Source organism: Tursiops truncatus, chromosome 10 (genome assembly GCF_011762595.2).
Source record: "Tursiops truncatus isolate mTurTru1 chromosome 10, mTurTru1.mat.Y, whole genome shotgun sequence".
Lineage (NCBI taxonomy): Eukaryota > Metazoa > Chordata > Mammalia > Artiodactyla > Delphinidae > Tursiops > Tursiops truncatus.
In genome coordinates, this window is record NC_047043.1 from 98,008,704 (window position 1) to 98,026,900 (window position 18,197).

Sequence of the window (18,197 nt, forward strand, 5' to 3'; positions counted from 1 at the left end):
TAATTTTTAGGGGCTTCCCTGGTGGCGCAGTGGTTGAGAATCTGCCTGCCAATGCAGGGGACACGGGTTCGAGCCCTGGTCTGGGAAGATCCCACATGCCGTGGAGCAACTAAGCCCGTGCGCCACAACTACTGAGCCTGCACGTCTGGAGCCTGTGCTCCGCAACAAGAGAGGCCACGGTAGTGAGAGGCCCACACACCGCGATGAAGAGTGGCCCCTGGTTGCCGCAACTAGAGAAAGCCCACGCACAGAAACGAAGACCCAACACAGCCAAAAATAAATAAATAATTTTAAAAAAGAATAATTTTTAAATGATAATTAGAAGTGTATAATCAGGGCTTCCCTGGTGGCACAGTGGTTGAGAGTCCGCCTGCCGATGCAGGGGACACGGGTTCGTGCCCCGGTCCGGGAAGATCCCACATGCCGCGGAGCGGCTGGGCCTGTGAGCCATGGCCGCTGAGCTTGCGCGTCCGGAGCCTGTGCTCCGCAACGGGATAGGCCGGAACAGTGAGAGGCCTGCGTACCGCAAAAAAAAAAAGTGTATAATCAATAAAGAAAAATACGGAATAAATGAAAATACTTAATCCAAAGGAATACAAGAAAGGAGAATAAATAACATTATATGAATGGAAAATTAATAGCAAGATGGTAAATTTAAATCCAACTGTATTGCATTTAATGTAAATGGTCTAAATAATCCAGTTCAAAACAAAGATTATCAGGATTTTAAAATTAATCAACTATATGCCATTTACAAGAGATACAGTTTAGATGTAAAAATACCAGGTAAGTTGAAAATAAAAGGATGGAAAAAGATATACCATACAAAGACTATCTGAAAGAAAGCCGATATGATTATATTAATATCAGACAAAGTACACTTTTAAATTAAAAGAATTTCTGGACACATTCTAACACATTCTTTCACTGATATAACACTGCCCTAATTAACATGTGCAACTAAGCCCAAAGAAGGACATTTCTTAGTGATGTGTTGAAACAAAAAAAAGCTAAAGCAATCTTAAATTTGTCTGAACCTAAAACACAGCTTCAAAATATATAAATCAGATGCTGACCAAACCAAAAGGAGAATAGACAATTCCACAATGGGATTACACTAGAAATCAGTAAGGAAAAGATAACTAGAAAGTCCTCAGTTGTTTGGAAATTAAGCAGAACACTTCTAAATAACATACGCATCAAAGAATGGAAATTAGAAAATATTTGAACTGAAGGATAAGGAAAATATGACATAAAAACTTGTGGAACACAATTAAAATGTGCTTAGAGGGAAAATTATAGCTTTAAATAGTTAAAAAAGGAGAACATTTGAAAACTGGTGATCTAAATTTCCATCTCAGGAAGCCAGAAACAATAGCATTGTGAATTCAAAGAACATAGAAAAAGAAAATAGTAAAGATATGAGCAGAAATCACTGAAATAGAAAAAAACATGTACAATAGAGAAAATGAATAAAGCCAAAATCTTGTCCATTGAAAAGATTAAAAACATTGATAAATTTCTAGTAAAATGGATTTTAAAAAGAGATAAAACACCAATTATTAATATCAGTAATGAAAGGAGACACCATTACAGATCATTTTTTTAAAGAACATATTATTAACAACTCCATGTTTCATAATTTAGATGAAATGGACTAATTTACTTGGGGGAAAAAAGCTTCCCAAACCTGATAGAAGATAAAATCTGAATAGCCCTATATGTAATACAGAATTAAACCTTTAATAAAAAATCTTATGACGTTATGTGCAGGCTGAGATGGCTTCAGTGGTATGTTCTTTCAAATATTTAAGGAAAAAATTAATAGCTATATTACAGACTTTTCCAAGGAATAGAAAAGAGGGAAGACTTCCAAACTCACTTTATGAGGCCAGCACATCTCAGGTACAAAACTTGACATGGACATTACAAAAAAGGAACACTACATACCAATATGTCTTATGAATAAGGATGCAAAACTCCTAAACACAATATTAACAAATAGAATCTGATGATTTATAGAAAGAATAATATATCATGGCCAAGTGGGGGTATAGCCAAGGAATCTGAGGTTGGTTTAACATTCAAAAATCAATCAATATAGTTCAACACATTAACCGAATAAAGGATAAGACATGGTTTTCTCAATAGATGGTTTTCTTAATAGATGGGGGGGAAAACAGATTTGATTTAAAAAACAAGACATATTCATGATTAAAAACTCTAAGAAAACTAGAATGATAAAGAAACTGCCTTAAATTGATAATGGATAGTTTCAAAAACTCTAGGGCTAACATTTTAATTAATGATGAAATATTAAATACTTTCCGTGAACCCAAGAACAAGACAAGGTGTCCACTATTACCACTTCTATTTACACTTGCACTGAGATTTTCAATAGTGCAATAAGAAAAAGAAATAAAGGATATGAAGGTTGAAAATAAAGTGAAACTGTCATTATTTGTTGATGGCATGATTGTGTGTGTAGAGAATACAAAACAAACAATTTAAATTAATACATGAGTGTAGTATGGAGCAAGCAACAAACAAGTAGGACATTTTAAAAACTATCATTTAAAACAGTATCAAAAAAACTCATCTAGGTACCTGGGAATAAATCTAATAAAAGTTGTTGAAGACTTGTACACTGAAAACTACAAATTTTCCAATATTCTTCCTAAGTTTCTGAGAGAAATTTCAAAAGGTCTAAGTAATTGGAGGTATATACCATGCTCATTCATCAGAAGACAATATTTTTACAGCAAAGTAAAAACAACATACAGCTGTGTATAACAACATGGGTAGATCTCACGGAATGTTGGTCAAAAGAAGAAAGACAAGAGAGTACATACTGAATTATTTCATTTATATGAAAGTCAAGAAAAATTGAAACAGTTGTTCAAAGAATTGAACAATTGGGAGGTATTGACTGGGCAGTGGCATAAAGGAGCCCTCTGGAGTGTTGATAAAGTTCTTTATATTGATCTAGTTACTGGTTTCATGAGCGTATACATACGTAAAAATTCACATATGTATATATGTATTTTGTGCACTTCCCTGTAGTTTGCTATTATCTCAAGTTTTTACAATTTAAAAAAGAAATTTTGAAAAAAGCAATGGGAAACTACTGAGAGGTTAATAGAGGTGAATGACATGATCCAATTTATGTTTTAAAAACAGGTTTTGTGGGCTTCCCTGGTGGCGCAGTGGTTAAGAATCCGCCTTCCAATGAAGGGGACACAGATTTGAGCCCTCGTCCGGGAAGATCCCACATGCCCCGGGGCAGCTAAGCCGTGCGCTACAACTACTGAGCCTGCGCTCTAGAGCCTGTGCTCCACAACAAGAGAAGCCACAGCAATGGGAAGCCCACGCACCGCAACGAAGAGTAGCCCCTGCTCGCCGCAACTAGAGCAAGCCCGCGTGCAGCAACAAAGACCCAACGCAGCCAAAAATAAATAAGGTAAAATTAATTATTATTTTTTTAAAAACAGGTTTTGTGTGACAGACTAGAAAAGGGCAGGAGCAGAAGCCAGAAGACCAGTTAAGAGGCCAGTGCATGGGCCCAGGCAAGGAGTGCCACTTGCTTAGACAGGAACCATAACGGTGGAAATGGAGAGAAGAGGGACGCTTTGGAGACGGGTGTGGAAGCAGGATCTGCAGGATGTAGTCAACCAGAGGAAAGTGTCACGAATGTCTTTTGGGGTTTCCACCAGAGGAAACGGAAGATGAACAGTTGAGGAATGCCAGGAAAGAAAATGAGGTCTAAAACTTGGGGTGGGAATGGAGATTTTGAAGAAGAGCAAAATCTTTGGATTTTGCCCAGGAGAGGGCTAAGGAATTCCTTAAGTGGGAGGCGAGGCTTGGCGGGAACAGCTGAGGCCGGGTTTGAGAAAGGGGCCTAGGGAAGGTTTGGGTGGGTAGGAGTATTTGGGATTAAGGTGCGCAGCGGAGAGGCGGGAACTTGGCCTCGGGAGGGGTGCGGTAATTCTAGGCCGTGAGAAGCCGCTAAGAAATGCAGTTGGAGAAAGGGGCAGACCCATGGGAACTAATAGTCGGCACCCGGGATAAAACCCGCAGGACTGGCAGGCTAGCCAGGACCCGCCCAGGAGGTTTGAAAATGCCGGATTAGGAGTGCCCGAGATTGGGGGTCGACCCAGCCTCACCCCTGGGGCGGAACCAATTGTGACGGCAGCGAGGTTTGCTGCCGGCGCTACAAAAGTGCCGCACGGGGACGACGGCGTGCGCCGGCGTGACGCGGCCGCGCGGGATGGGCAGGGCCGAGGCCTAGGCGACGACGAGAGCGAGAGGCCGCGGCGGGACGGCGGCTCTTCCACCCGACCGCCATGAGCACCAAGCAGGTCACTTGCAGGTCAGTGCGAGGCCCCGCAGGTCCTTCCCCGGGTGCGCCCCAGTCCTGCGTCAGGGAAACAAGCCGGAGCGGGGTCGTGGAAAGTGGCTCCCGGTTCGGGGTCCGGCTTCCGCAGGCGAGGCGGGCGCGGCGGCCGAAGCCTGGGGCCCGGCGGCAGGAGCCTGGGACCCGGCGGTGCGTGGCCGAGCCTCGTGGCGACATCTGGACGAAGCCAGCGCGGGCGGCTGGAAGGAAGGACTGCTGGTGGGGTCCTGGGGGCCGGGCCAGGAGGGTTTAGCTGGAAAAGGTGATTTGGAGTTGCGTAAAGGGGCACCAGGAGGTGGTTTACAGATGGAGATACCACGCAGGTGTAGGCTGTTAATCGTTGGTGAGGGCCTCAAAGAAGCTGGGGCCCCGAAAGCGGCCTTGGTTTCCTAAGAGTTTGGAGAATTCCGATGCAGCGTAAACTTGCAGAGTTAGCGAGTTAAGAATTGCTGTGTGGAAAATAGCATTTACTGGAAGTTTGTTCATTGCCCCGCATATTCCCAAGTCATTTATACTCATCACCAGTCTTCAGTACTAGGCAGACGTTATTCCTATTTTGCATTGCAGGAATCTCAGGCTAACGGAGGTTGAGATTCTCATCTTACTAAGAGACCCATTTCCGTGGAGAAATACAACATTAATGGGTGGCTGGTTGTAGAAAATTCAAAGCCAGGTGGCTGCACTGCTCCTGTTAAATACAAATAACTTGATGAGTAACACCCTCATTCCTTGCTAAGCGTGTGGCTTGAAGGTACTGGGATCCTAGTCTTATTGGACCTGGAAAGTACAATTTTTCTTTTCATAATTGGTTTAAGTCTGTGTGGGAAACATTGATTAGGGGGGAAAAAAACCAGCCCACAGTTGTATGGTTTGATTGTGTAATGAGCAGTTTATTTAATTATCATCTGTGTTGTTACTTTTTTTCATTAGTATGAATAGTTGAGACAGTGTAATGTAAAAAGTTTCCTGTTAGCATTAGTCTACATTAACTGTTCAGTCAGTTTATGCAAGGCCTAGGTGACGTATATTTAGCAGTTGTCAGAAACTTGCACGTAAGTGTCTATAGAAAAGAATTTTACTAGGTTATTTGTAATAGAAGGTCTTTTGTGAAGACCTTTGTGTGTGTTTATTTTTATTTGTATAAAGTTCCCCCTGTTGGAGCAATATTCTTAGTCATTGTGGACTGTATAGCAAATTTTGGTTACTGCTCCTAAGATGCGGCCACATAATGGTGCACGTTTATATGATGCTTTGTAATTGAACCTCAACTCTGTGTGGTAATCTAATTTTACAGATAAGGAAACCTTATGCTCAGGCTTGAACCTTGCCCCTAATTCACATCTAACTGCAGGAGCAAAAATGTAAATCAGGATCATCTTGGGTTTTCTCCTTCTATACTAGGAGATGGCCTGACCTAAAAGCTTTAATTCTGTTTTTCCCAAATAGGGGTGTCCTGCAGGAATTTGGTGCAGAGAAACTAGAGTGGGTTGGAACGTTGGGAAGGAATCAATTCTGTTTAAGTACTAACTGTTGTTCGTTGCAGGGGTTTGCAGTGTGCTGGGTGCTCTTTGAGGTTCTTTACAGCCGTGTCACATGTAATCCAGCAACATGCACCATTCCACAGATCATAAAACCAAGCCTTGGCATTGAAGTGACTTGCCAAGGTTATTCAGCTTCCAGGTGGCAGATATGTGGCATCAGAATTTATGCTCTTGTAGACCCTATGGCTCCCAGATAAGTTTCGGAAATGCTAAATTAAAGTTTCTTTACTACAGGAATTTTCAAAGCTTTTAATATGCTCATATGAAAGGAAAACTCAGCCAAAACCATAAGGAAAATAAAGGTTACTTGCAAAGAGATGTGAAGGAGTTGGGCCTCACAAGGGCTGCCTCGCCAAATAAAAAACAGAACACATATTTAAACAGGAAAAACGACCATATTACCAAGCGTACCAGGTTTACGTTAGTGTGCTCGCGATGGGAAAGCTTTTCTCACTTGATTATCTTATTCACTGAAGTCATATCTCCACACATTGGTAACTTACATGAAATGATCCAGGTATGATTTATTTGGGGGACCAGATCTAAACTGAGTGGTCTGCTGTTTTTGGTTTATGTCAGGGTGCAAACTGTTTTTGGTTTGTTTTCCTTGCTGTGGGGTGTGATATACTTGCTTATTCTGAATGTCAGCTGGACAGGGAGTTTGTTTTGCTTCCATTCTAATACGAATTATTTCTCTCAGAGAGATGGATGTGAAATGTTAGGATTCCGAGACTTAATGACAAAGACACTGCATATTTATTGCCTGGAATGCAAGAATGGCCCCTCACACAGTTGTGCTATCAGTCAGCTCCCCTGATTTCTTGACATTCCACTCTATCCAGAATTTCAATCTGGGGATCCTTTTTTGCTGATTCTTTTTCCAAACCATCTCCCTAAGTCTTCCAGTCTGTTTTCAAAGCCCTGGTGCAGGCCTTTATTATTGCTTGGTAACCAGTTTGTTTGTCCTCCTCCTCAGTGTGATAGAGGTCCCTTTGTTTTATAATCAGTAGTACAAGACCTAGAATTACAGTTTCCTGAGAGTCGGGCCTAGAGCTTTTGACTCACTGAAAGTCACAAAATATGGGGCATCTTGTGGCCAGTGAGTGGTAGGAGAAGCTTGAGCTCCAGACTTGGGCAGTTCTGGATTCTGATTCTGGTATCACAGTCTCTTTATCTGTAAAATTGGGATAGTAATGCCTAACCAGCAGCGTTGGTTAAGAGATTAGATAACAACGACTAACCATCCTAAGAGCATTTCTGGTGTGTTAGGCTAAGCACTGACATGCAGTCTGTGAAGTACAGCTATATCATATTACAGATGGGGAAAAGGTCTGGAGATTTAATTAATTTGCTCAAGGTCACGGGAAGCTCTCTGACCTCAGAGTCTTCCTTTACCCACTACACTGTACTTTATTTCATCCCCACCTCTTATCAGTTATTTCAAGCCTACTACCGTGCCTCGCATTAGCTGTGTCCCCCTTGATGGACCTTTTGTCACAAGCGGTACGGCCATAGAATTTAAGTCTGTGAAATTATGTGCGAAAACAGAAAGGAAGGTGACACTGAGAATGCAAATTACCCATATACCTGGAAACGGTTTGCAAAAGTGTTGCTAGAGGCAGGTACCGTTGAAAGACCTGCAAGAAACCAGATTGATTCTGTTTGGTTCAGCCGTCAGGCACAGCGAGAGCTGCTGGCGGTTCTGTGGCCAGTAGTGAACCTCATATCCTTTGCAGCATATAATAGCCACACCATCTGAAACGGTCTTTGGGGTCACCCAGGATAACAGATGACTTTGGAGTGTCCCCTAGAAAGAATCTCCCTGCTCTGAGTCTCCAGCCATGCACTTCCCCCCTCATACTAGCAACAGCCCACACTCCTCCCCAGCTCCTGTCTCAGTCTTCTCTCTAGGAAGATATAAGGGATGGTTTGGCCATAGGGAAGGGTGAGCAGTTGGAAATTTATTACAGGGTGTAACATGAAAAGGGCCTGGATTCAGTTTAGTATAACCTAGATGCTGAGGAATCGCTATAAGCGGATGACAGAGATGCCCCGAAGGACAGGCAGGATGCGCTCAGGGAAGTTTTGTGTTTGTCACTGGGGAGTGGAAATGGTGACATATGCTACAAAAATAGGGCTGGCTGGCTCTACCTCTTATAACACTTGTTTCACACCCACCTTTGTTGAAGGCAGTGATGGTGGCCTAGAAGTTATTTTTGAACCTGTTAAGATTTCAGCTCAGTGACTTACAGAAGTAAAATGGCTTGCATGAAGTCACCAGCTTATAAGTGACAAAACTAGAAGCTTTAGGTGGTGGTTAAATATTTTGGATTTTTGATGGGAAAGATAGTGCAGTTTGGAAGGCAAGTTTTCTGAATAGGACTTCCTCTTGCATGCCTGGTTAACAGGTGGTATCTGGTAGAGAAGCTGTGGTACTCTCTTACCCTGATTCTTCCAGGAAATCTTGTCTAGTTCTCCAAAAGAAATTATTAAATGAAGTATTTGTTAGATCTCTCTTTTGTGAACCTGTTTATGTAACCAGTGTGAACCTGTTCTCTTCCACTCTTTGTGAGTTTACTAATCCTGATCATCGGATTTGGCTCTTGGCACTGATTTTATTTTTTTTATTCTTTTACTTTTATACCTTCAAAGATTACCATACTTGAGGATGATTGGAACAATGTCACAGTGTTGAGTAGCATTTCTCAAGAATTATTACCAGACTGCTTAGAAGCGTCATAAACTTTCGTGTCCAGGATCCCAAGACCACCCCTGCAGCTAGTGATTGGCTAGAATGACCCATGGGACTAGCGCATAGTCGTACTCAAGGCTAAGATTTATCACAGTGAGTAGTAAGGAGTCACAGATGGATCACAAGGGAGAAGGACTCAGGCGGCATCTGGAGGAGCCCATGTGCAGGCTTCCTGCCCTCACTTCCTCCCATAAAGGGTCACAGCACACTCTTCCTCCCGCAGCAGAAATGCAGCAGCAACATGTGCCCAGGGAAGCCCACTAGAGATCCAGTGCCCTGGACGGTCACCCTCTGCCCAGCATGTACCCAAACCAGGCTCCCAGAAGGAAAGCAGATGTTCAGCGTAAACCACATTGTACACAGTGTAGGCACAGTGAGCCACTTTGATCACTTAGAGACAGTTTATATCAGTGTAGGGAACTGTTTACCAGCCAAGTCCCAGGTGCTATAAGCAGGGCCTTGCCTCGTAAGCAGGCTCAGACCTGCTCTATTAACTCTGCTGCATACTTTTTAAATCAGTGTTGTGACAAGATTCTTTTCATATAGGCCTTTTTTTTTAAGTTTCTAACAAGAATACCCTTTGTTTGCCAGATTCTGAGCCTTTTTTCTTTCTTTTTAAGTAAATCTACAGCAGCCTTGTAGCAAGTTACTACACAATCTCTGATTTAGTGGAAGACTCCCAGTGGGTGTTGCCTGGGAAAAGCATAACTGACCATCTAGAAAAGACCCTATAGGACGCCACCTTAGTATGGTCACTTACATCACAGGTCCAGTCATCTTTGTAGGCTCAGAAATTTGATTCTGTTGGTGTATTTAGAGATGGCTCATGCTACCCAGACTCAGTAGACACTGACATACAAAGTAGAATACCCTTTTAACATTTCCCGGGAGAAAAGAAATTGTCAGGTGGGCCTGGTCAGCACTTCTGCTTTTGGGGAGATAGACAGGTGGAGAAAATTAGAAGTGTGCTTAGGGAGCAAGGAGGGATGGAAGGGCCTCCAGCTCAGCAGCCTCCCAGGCCCATTGTAGGGCCGAGGTACAGCGTGAATTGCCACCTGTGTTCTCTGGTACCCTTTCTCTGGGAAGGACAGTCCGGGCCTTCTGACCTTCCTTAGAGTCCACTCCCTTTCCCAACGTTTGAACGTTGTCAGTAGTTCTCCAGTTCCAGGCACAACCACATAATTGGTTAGGTTTAGGCTTTCTGTGTTCAGTCGCATTTGGTGATGTTCCAGCTGCGTCTTCCTCAAGTTATTCCCAGGCTTTTTTCCCCCCCTTGATGTATACTTGATGTACAATATTATGTAAGTTACAGGTGTACAATATAGTGATTCATAGTTGTTAAAGATTATACTCCATTTATATTTCTTATAGAATATTGGCTATATTCCCCATGTCATACAGTATATCCTTGTAGCTCATTTTATACCTAATAGTTTGTTCTACTTAACCCCCTACCCCTATATTGCCCCTCCCCCCTTCCCTCTTCCTACTGGTAACCACTGGTTTGTTCTCTGTATCTGTGAGTCGGCTTCTTTTTTGTTACATTCACTAGTTTGTTATATTTTTTAGATTCCACATATAAGTGATAACATACAGTATTTGTCAGACTTATTTCACATAATGCCTTCCAAGTTCATCTATGTTGCTCCAGATGGCAAGATTTCATTCTTTTTACTGGCTGAGTAGTAGTCCGTTGTATATACGTATACCACATCTTCTTTATCCATTCCTCTGTTGATGGACATTTAGGTTGCTTCCACATCTTGGAAATTGTAAATAATATTGCTGTGAACATTGGGGTGCGTGCATCTTTTCAGATTAGTGTTTTGCATGTATCTTTTCAAATTAGTGTTTTGGAGGTTTTTTTATATACCCAGGAGTGGAATTGCTGGGTCACATGGTGGTTCTTTTTAGTTAGTTGGGAAACGTATGTACTGTTTTCCACAGTGGCTGCACCATTCTACATTCCCACCAACAGTGTAGGAGGGGTCCCTTTTCTCCACACCCTCACCAGCGTTTGTTATTTGTGTTCTTTTTTATGATAGCTATTCTGACAGGTGTGAAGTGATCTCTCACTGTGGTTTTGGTTTGCATTTCCCTGATGATTACTGATGTTGAGCATCTTTTCATGTGCATGTTGGCCAGCTGCATGTCCTCTTTGGAAAAATGTCTATTCAGGTTTTTTGCCCATCTTTTTTAATCAGGTGGTTTGGTTTTTTTGATGTTGAGTTGTATGAGCTGTTTATATATTTCGGATATTAACCCCTTACCAAATCATTTGCAAATATTTTCTCCCCTTCAGTAGGTTGTCTTTTCATTTTGTCGATGGTTTCCTTTGCTGTGCAGAAGCTTTTATGTTTAGTTTGTTTATTTTTTATTTTATTTCCTTTGCTTTAGGGGACAGATCCAAAAAAATATTGCTACGATTGATGTCAAAGGGTGTTCAGCCTATGTTTTCCTCTAGGAGTTTTATGGTTTCCAGTCTTAAATTTACGTCTTTAATCCATTTCGAGTTTATTTTTGTGTGTGGTGTTAACCGGATGTTCCCAACCATGTGTTCAAGAGCCCCAGCTCTCTTGGGTCAGGGGCCCCAAGTTGGGAAGCACTATACCATGGAGCTGCCAAGAAAGCACACTGTGGGCTGGAGCGGTGGGAAGGTTTCTTGGTCCAGCCAGGACTCGTGCTGGTCATGAAGGAAGGTGGGTTATCACAGTTAAGTACAGTGAAAGATGGGGTACAGTGTTGCAGAAAGGGGCCACGGTATGGACAGAGGCAGACTGCCAGGAAAATCAGTTTTGGTGGGAAAAGGTCAGGGCTGTCTTGGGAAGACCAGAGCTGGGGTCCCCTACTCAGCAATTAGATCTTCTCTAAGTCATCACACCTCTCTGAGCCTCAGCTTTCCTGTCTGCATCATGGGTATAGAGCTAATATTCCTCAGAGTAGTATCAGGATTAAGTGAGATAAAGAAGTAAAAGTGCTAGACAGAGTACTGATGGTACTGCTTGTTGGAGCTGTTGTATTTTTCCTCATTTCATGGATTTCTGATAACATACTTGTTCAGAGGGAGGGAGGGCCCTCCTTGCCCCGAAGTCTTCATTCAAAAGGTATGTGTTATCCCTTGCTAAAAAGATAAACTGTCACAGCCATACGGGAGAGGGGAGAAATGAGTGAAACCAGAGTGCTTGGGAGTTGATAAGGTGAAAGCTGGTGTGGAAACATCTTGGGAGTTACCCTGCCACTGTCTGCTTTTGTGTATGTTTGAGACTTTCCATAGTATATTTTTTAAGTTAAAACATGGGTTCACAGATAAAGCCCCTTTACAGAGCAACCTCCTGACGGGCTCCTCTCACCTACACTTCCAGCCTCTCCAGTCTGTCTTCGCCCTACAGCTCCAGTGGCCTTTCTGCAAGAGGCCTAGGAAGGGGGTTTAGTGTGTCTCAGGGCTTGACTTGGGCCCCTTGTCCCTTATTGGGAGGCGCACTCATCACTATTCCAGCTGCCCCAGTCAGGCCTGATCCTCCATCTGTCTCAGCAGGCCTGCCGCACCCTCGTGGGGCCTCGCTTCCCTGCCTTTCTGTGTGTTTCTGGCACATACTCCTCCCGCCCATCGGCACCCGGGCATTCTGTAGAGTGCTTGGCTAGGCGCCCCCTGGGCCAGCTCCCCCTTCTCTCTGCCTCGGTCCATGGACTGTGACTCCTCAGCCCGCTGCGTGCATTGTGATAAGGCCCAGGTCCCTCTTGTAACTAACTGTCAGCTTAATCGGCAGCGTATTTTTACTAAACTAATAAGAGCTGAACTTTGGGGGTACCCACTGTGAGATAGGTATTGTACTGAGCATTTATGTGGTTTTTTTTAAACCATACTCTCTCCAGCATTCGATACTTATCGTAATTTTTTTTTAATAAATTTATTTATTTTTGGCTGCGTTGGGTCTTTGTTGCTATGCGCGGGCTTTTCTCTAGTTGCAGCGAGCGGGGGCTACCCTTCGTTGCAGTGCACGGGCTTCTCACTGCGGTGGCTTCTCGTTGCGGAGCACGGGCTATAGGCACGCAGGCTTCAGTAGGTGGCTTGCGGGCTCAGTACTTGTGGCACACGGGCTTAGTTGCTCCGTGGCATGTGTGATCTTCCCGGACCAGGGCTCGAACCGGTGTCCCCTGCATTGGCAGGCGGATTCTTAACCACTGCGCCACCAGGGAAGCCCTTCATAATCTTTTAAAACTAAAGCAACCATTTACTATTACAAAAGCAGTATATGTTCATGGTAGAAATACTAGAAAGTACAGATCAACAAAAATAAGAAAATACCATGGGGGAAGGGTAAGCTGGGACAAAGTGAGAGAGTGGCGTGGACATATATACACTACCAATGTAAAATAGATAGCTAGTGGGAAGCAGCCGCATAGCACAGGGAGATCAGCTCGGTAGTTTGTGACCACCTAAAGGGGTGGGATAGGGAGGGTGGGAGGGAGACGCAAGAGGGAGGGGATATGGGGATATATGTATATGTATAACTTATTCACTTTGTTAAAAAGCAGAAACTAACACACCATTGTAAAGCATTTATACTCCAATAAAGGTGTTAAAAAAAAAAAAAAACACCATATGCCTTACCCTCAAGGATTGCCACTCGTAAAAAGGCTATTGTCGGGCTTCCCTGGTGGCGCAGTGGTTGAGAGTCCGCCTGCCAATGCAGGTCCCCGGTCCGGGAAGATCCCACATGCCGCGGAGAGGCTGGGCCCATGAGCCATGGCCGCTGAGCCTGCGCGTCCCGAGCCTGTGCTCCGCGATGGGAGAGGCCACAACAGTGGGAGGCCCGCGTACCGCAAAAAAAAAAAAAAAAAAAGGCTATTGTCTGTCTTTTCACATTGTTAAAATGCAGATGTGTGCATGTGTGTAGTTAGTGTTTACCAAAATGAGAGCATACTCTATGTGCTGTTTTAAAATTTTTTAATTGTGGTAAAATGTGCATAACATAAATGTACCCTCTTAACCATTTTTAAGTGTTCAGTTCAGGAGTAGTAAGGACATTCACACTGTTGTGCAGCCATCACCACCATCCACCTCCAGAGCTCTTTTCATCTTCCCAACCTAAAACTGTGTCCCCTTTAAACACTAACTCCTCATTCTGCCTCCCCCAACCCAACAACACCCATTCTCCTCCCTCTCTCTGTGAATTTGACTATTCTAAGCACCTCTCATAAGTGGAATCACACAGTGCTGTCTTTCTGTGTCAGGCTTCCGTCAGTTGGCATAACATCTTCAAGGTTCATCCCTGTTGTAGCACAAGTCAGACTTTCCTTCCTTTTTAAGGCTGAGTAATATTCCATTGTATCTGTAGACCACATTTTGTTTATCCATTCATCTTCTGATGGACACTTGGATTGTTTTCACCTTTTGGCTACTGTGAATAATGCGCTCTGAACAGGGGTGTACAAATACTTGAATTCTTGCTTTCAGTTCTTCTGTGTATATACCCAAGAGTGGAATTGCTCAATCATGTGGTAATTCTATTTTTAATTTTTTGAGGAACCGTTTTACTGTTTTACATAGCGGTTACACCATTTTACTGTATATTCTGTTATCTAATATGCTTTTCTCAGTTAATTATCTTCAACTTTCCATGTCAATAAATTACCTGATACCTAGTCCGTACTCAGATTTCCCCATTTGTCCCACAAATGTTTCTTACAGCTGGTTTGTCCAAACCAGAATATAATCCAGGGACAAATATTGCATTGGTTATTACATACCTTATATTCTGTCTACTAATCTAGTGCAGTTTCCTCCTTTTAAAATTTTCTTCTTTTAACAGCTTTATTGAAGTATAATTTACATACCATATGTAGGGACTGTGTCTATACGTAGCCTACATAGGCTGTATAATCTTTATAAGGACCATTCTGTTCCTATAGATTTGCCCCTTTTTTAACACTACTTATAAATGGATTCATACAACATGTGGTCTTTTGTGTCTGACTTATTTCACTTACTGTAGTGTGTTTGCATCTCATCCTTGTAGCATGTATCATTATTCCTTCCTTTTTATTGCCAAATAATATCCCGTTGTATGGATATATTACATTTTGTTTATCCGTTCACCAGTTGATGGAATTGTCAGTTTTCACTTTTTGACTATTATGAATAATGTTGCTATGAACATTCATGTATTATACACGTATTTGTGTGAACATATGTTTTCATTTCTCTTGGGTAAACACCTAGGACTGGAATTGTTGAGTCATATGGTAAATTTATGTTTAAGTTTTTAAGAAACCACCAAATCATTTTCCAGACCCAGGCCCCCTCCCCTTATTTTTTTCCATGACGCTTCGTTGGTAAAGAGATCTGGCCCACCTGCTGCCTCTTCTTTTGTATTTATCTGGTTGCTTCCTCATGAGGTCTTCTAGCTTGTTCCCAATCCCCTGTATTTCCTATAAACTAGAAGTTAGATCTGAAGTTTTGTTGGATTCAAGTTAAATGTTTTTGACTAGGATACATGGCAGGTTATGTTGTATATTTCATTCATATTGGGTAACATCAGCAGACATGTAATGTTTGAGGTTTTTTGTTTTTCCATATAGATACTGGGTCCAGCATCATTTGTTGAATTACCTTGACACGTTTATCAAAAGTTAATTGACCGTGCATGTGTGATTCTATTGACAAGCTTTTTCTTTTTCTTTTTTTTTTTTTTTTTTTTTTTTGCGGTATGCGGGCCTCTCACTGTTGTGGCCTCTCCGGTTGCGGAGCACAGGCTCCGGACGCGCAGGCTCAGCAGCCATGGCTCACGTGCGCAGCCGCTCCACGGTATGTGGGATCTTCCCGGACCGGGGCACGAACCCGTGTCCCCTGCATCGGCAGGCGGACTCTCGACCACTGCGCCACCAGGGAAGCCCCCGTTATCCTTTTTAAATATAGCAGTGTGTATATGTCAGTCCCAAACTCCCTAACTATTCCTTCCCTCCACCCTTCCCCCCTGGTAACCATAAGTTCGTTCTCTAAGTCTGTGAGTTGTTTTGTTTTGTAAATACGTTCATTTGTATCATTTCTTTTTAGATTCCACATATAAGCCATATCATGTGATATTTCTCTTTCCCTGTCTGACTTTACTTCACTCATTGTGACAATCTCTAGGTCCATCCATGTTGCTGCAAATGGCATTATTTCATTCTTTTTTATGGCTGAGTAATGTTCCATTGTATATATGTACCACATCTTCTTAATCCATTCCTCTGTTGATGAACATTCAGGTCGCTTCCGTGCCTTGGCTATTGTAAACAGTGCTGCAATGAACACTGGGGTGCATGTATCCTTTCGGACCATGTTTTTCTCCAGATATATGCCCAGGAGTGGGATTGCAGGGTCATATGGTAGCTCTGTTTTTAGTTTTTTAAGGAACCTCCATGCTGTTCTCCATTAGTGGCTGCACAAATTTACATTCCTACCTACAGTGCAAGAGGGTTCCCTTCTCTCCACACCCTCTCAAGCATTTATTGTTCGTGGATTTTTTGATGATAGCCTGTCATAGCTGGTTTTAAAGTCCTTGTCTGCTGAGTCCATCATCTGTCATTCCTGTTAATTGACTAATTTTTCTCCTGGCTATGGGTCACATTTTCCTGCTTTTTGGTATGTCTAGTAATTTTTGATTGGATGCCAAACATTGTGAGTATTTTTGAGCATTTGGATTTTTTGGTCTTCCTTCAAAGAATGTTAAAGTTTGTTTTAGTTGACAGTAAGTTATTTGCTATCAGCTAGATCGTTTTGAAGCTTGTTTTTTAAAAAAAAAAAAGAAAATGTTTATTAGGGCAGGTCTAAAATCTCTTTATTTGGGGACTTGTTTACCCTTAATGCCAAGGCATGTCCCTCTACAGTTTCCTCTGAGTATTCAGCCAGGCCTCTCTGCTCTGGCTGGACAAAACTAGAATGCCTCCCAGTTGTTCTTTCAGGGCCAGAATTGGACAACTTAGTGGAACATTCTTATATGTGTCTCCTGGTGCTCCACTATCTTTTTTGAGCCTCACCACAGTTTATAGTAGAGTAGGCAGTGTAATTTTTGTTTTATAGGTAAAGGTAGGAAGGCCCAGGGAAGTTGGTTTTGTGACTTGCTTACATGTGGCACAGCTAGATCTTGAGCCCAGGTCTCTGACTCCTTTACAGCCATACCCTTTAAAATCCATGAGAACAGAGCAGTCTTTCAGTGTGCATTTTCTCAATCATGAGGCTCACATTTTACGTATGTGGCCTATCTTAAATCAAGAGGATATATCTTAAGACAAATGCATGGGATCATTTTTCTTCCAGAAAAGCTGTCATTGAAATAGATGTGGTGAATCTAAAATCACTGTCTTGGGCTTCCCTGGTGGTGCAGTGGTTGAGAGTCCGCCTGCCGATGCAGGGGACACGGGTTCGTGCCCCAGTCCGGGAAGATCCCACATGCCGCAGAGCGGCTGGGCCCGTGAGCCATGGCCGCTGAGCCTCCGTGTCCGGAGCCTGTGCTCCACAACAGGAGAGGCCACAACAGTGAGAGGCCCGCATACCGCAACAACAACAAAAGTTTTATGCCTCTGCTTGTCTCATCAGGTATTTTATGCATGGTGTGTGTCGGGAAGGAAACCAGTGCCTGTTCTCACATGACTTGGCAAACAGCAAGCCATCTACCATCTGCAAATACTACCAGAAGGGCTGTTGCGCCTACGGAACTCGTTGCAGGCAAGCACCCGCTTCTATCGCCAGCTGTTACACTGAGTTCACTACCTTCACGGATTTAAATCCTGGGTCTTGATGATGGGAAAACTTTAGTTTAAAAGTAATGTTACAAAAATAATTTTGAAACCTCAAATTTAGTACCATAAAAATTTTAATTTTTCAGAGTCACTTTTCATGTCTATTCTTATGAGTCTATAGTTATAAATTTGCCCTCAGAGTATACATAAGATTTTCTATCTTGCCTTTTTTTAACATGTCATAAGCTCCTTCCAGCGCTGCTACTTTATGTCTTACCTGTAATTTTATAATTCTTCATAATGTTGACGTACCATCATTTTATTAACTATCCCTGTATTAGATACTTAAGGGGCTTCCAGTTTTTTGCTATGAGTGCAGTGAACATTTATGAGCATGTAGAATCATCCTTTTTTACTAACATCTGTAGGCAAGTTTTGTAACTTCTAGACAGGAGAAAATTCCAAAACCTGTTCCTGTGCTGTTGTAGTGAAGGGCTGATCTGCTTTCCTGGGCTGCAGAGCTCCCTTCAGTCCTTCCTCTGTGCTGCCTGGGATGTGGGAAGTTGGCCCACTCAGCCCTCCCCCTGCCAGTGGTCGCCCCCAAGAGACAGTCCAGGAGAAGCCAGTCAGTCAGCATCTCTAGAACCGTCGGGCTCTCTGTGTGTGGTCTGGGCAGTGCATCTGTCCCACCCAAGTCCCACAGGACACTTAAGTGGAGGTGATAGCAGTGTACTACTCACTCTGAATTGCCAGGTAATTCTTACTAATTGATAAGACTTTTATCAGT

At 42.8% G+C, this 18,197-nt stretch overlaps 1 protein-coding gene across 3 annotated transcripts in view; it reads left to right on the forward strand.

Annotated features, from left to right (window-relative positions):
• The first annotated feature begins 3,324 nt into the window (after nt 1–3,324).
• Nucleotides 3,325–18,197, forward strand: part of MKRN2 (makorin ring finger protein 2) — a 29,414-nt gene continuing 14,541 nt past the window's right edge. For 2 of the 3 annotated variants that reach the window (XM_019944576.3, XM_019944578.3), the window contains exons 1-2: nt 4,234–4,369; nt 17,268–17,396. In XM_019944576.3, the coding sequence (XP_019800135.1) occupies nt 4,344–4,369; nt 17,268–17,396 (155 nt within the window). In that variant the 5' untranslated portion in view covers nt 4,234–4,343. Of the gene's footprint in view, nt 3,461–4,233; nt 4,370–17,267; nt 17,397–18,197 lie in introns of those variants that run through there. The other variant, XM_019944577.3, reaches the window with a different exon arrangement.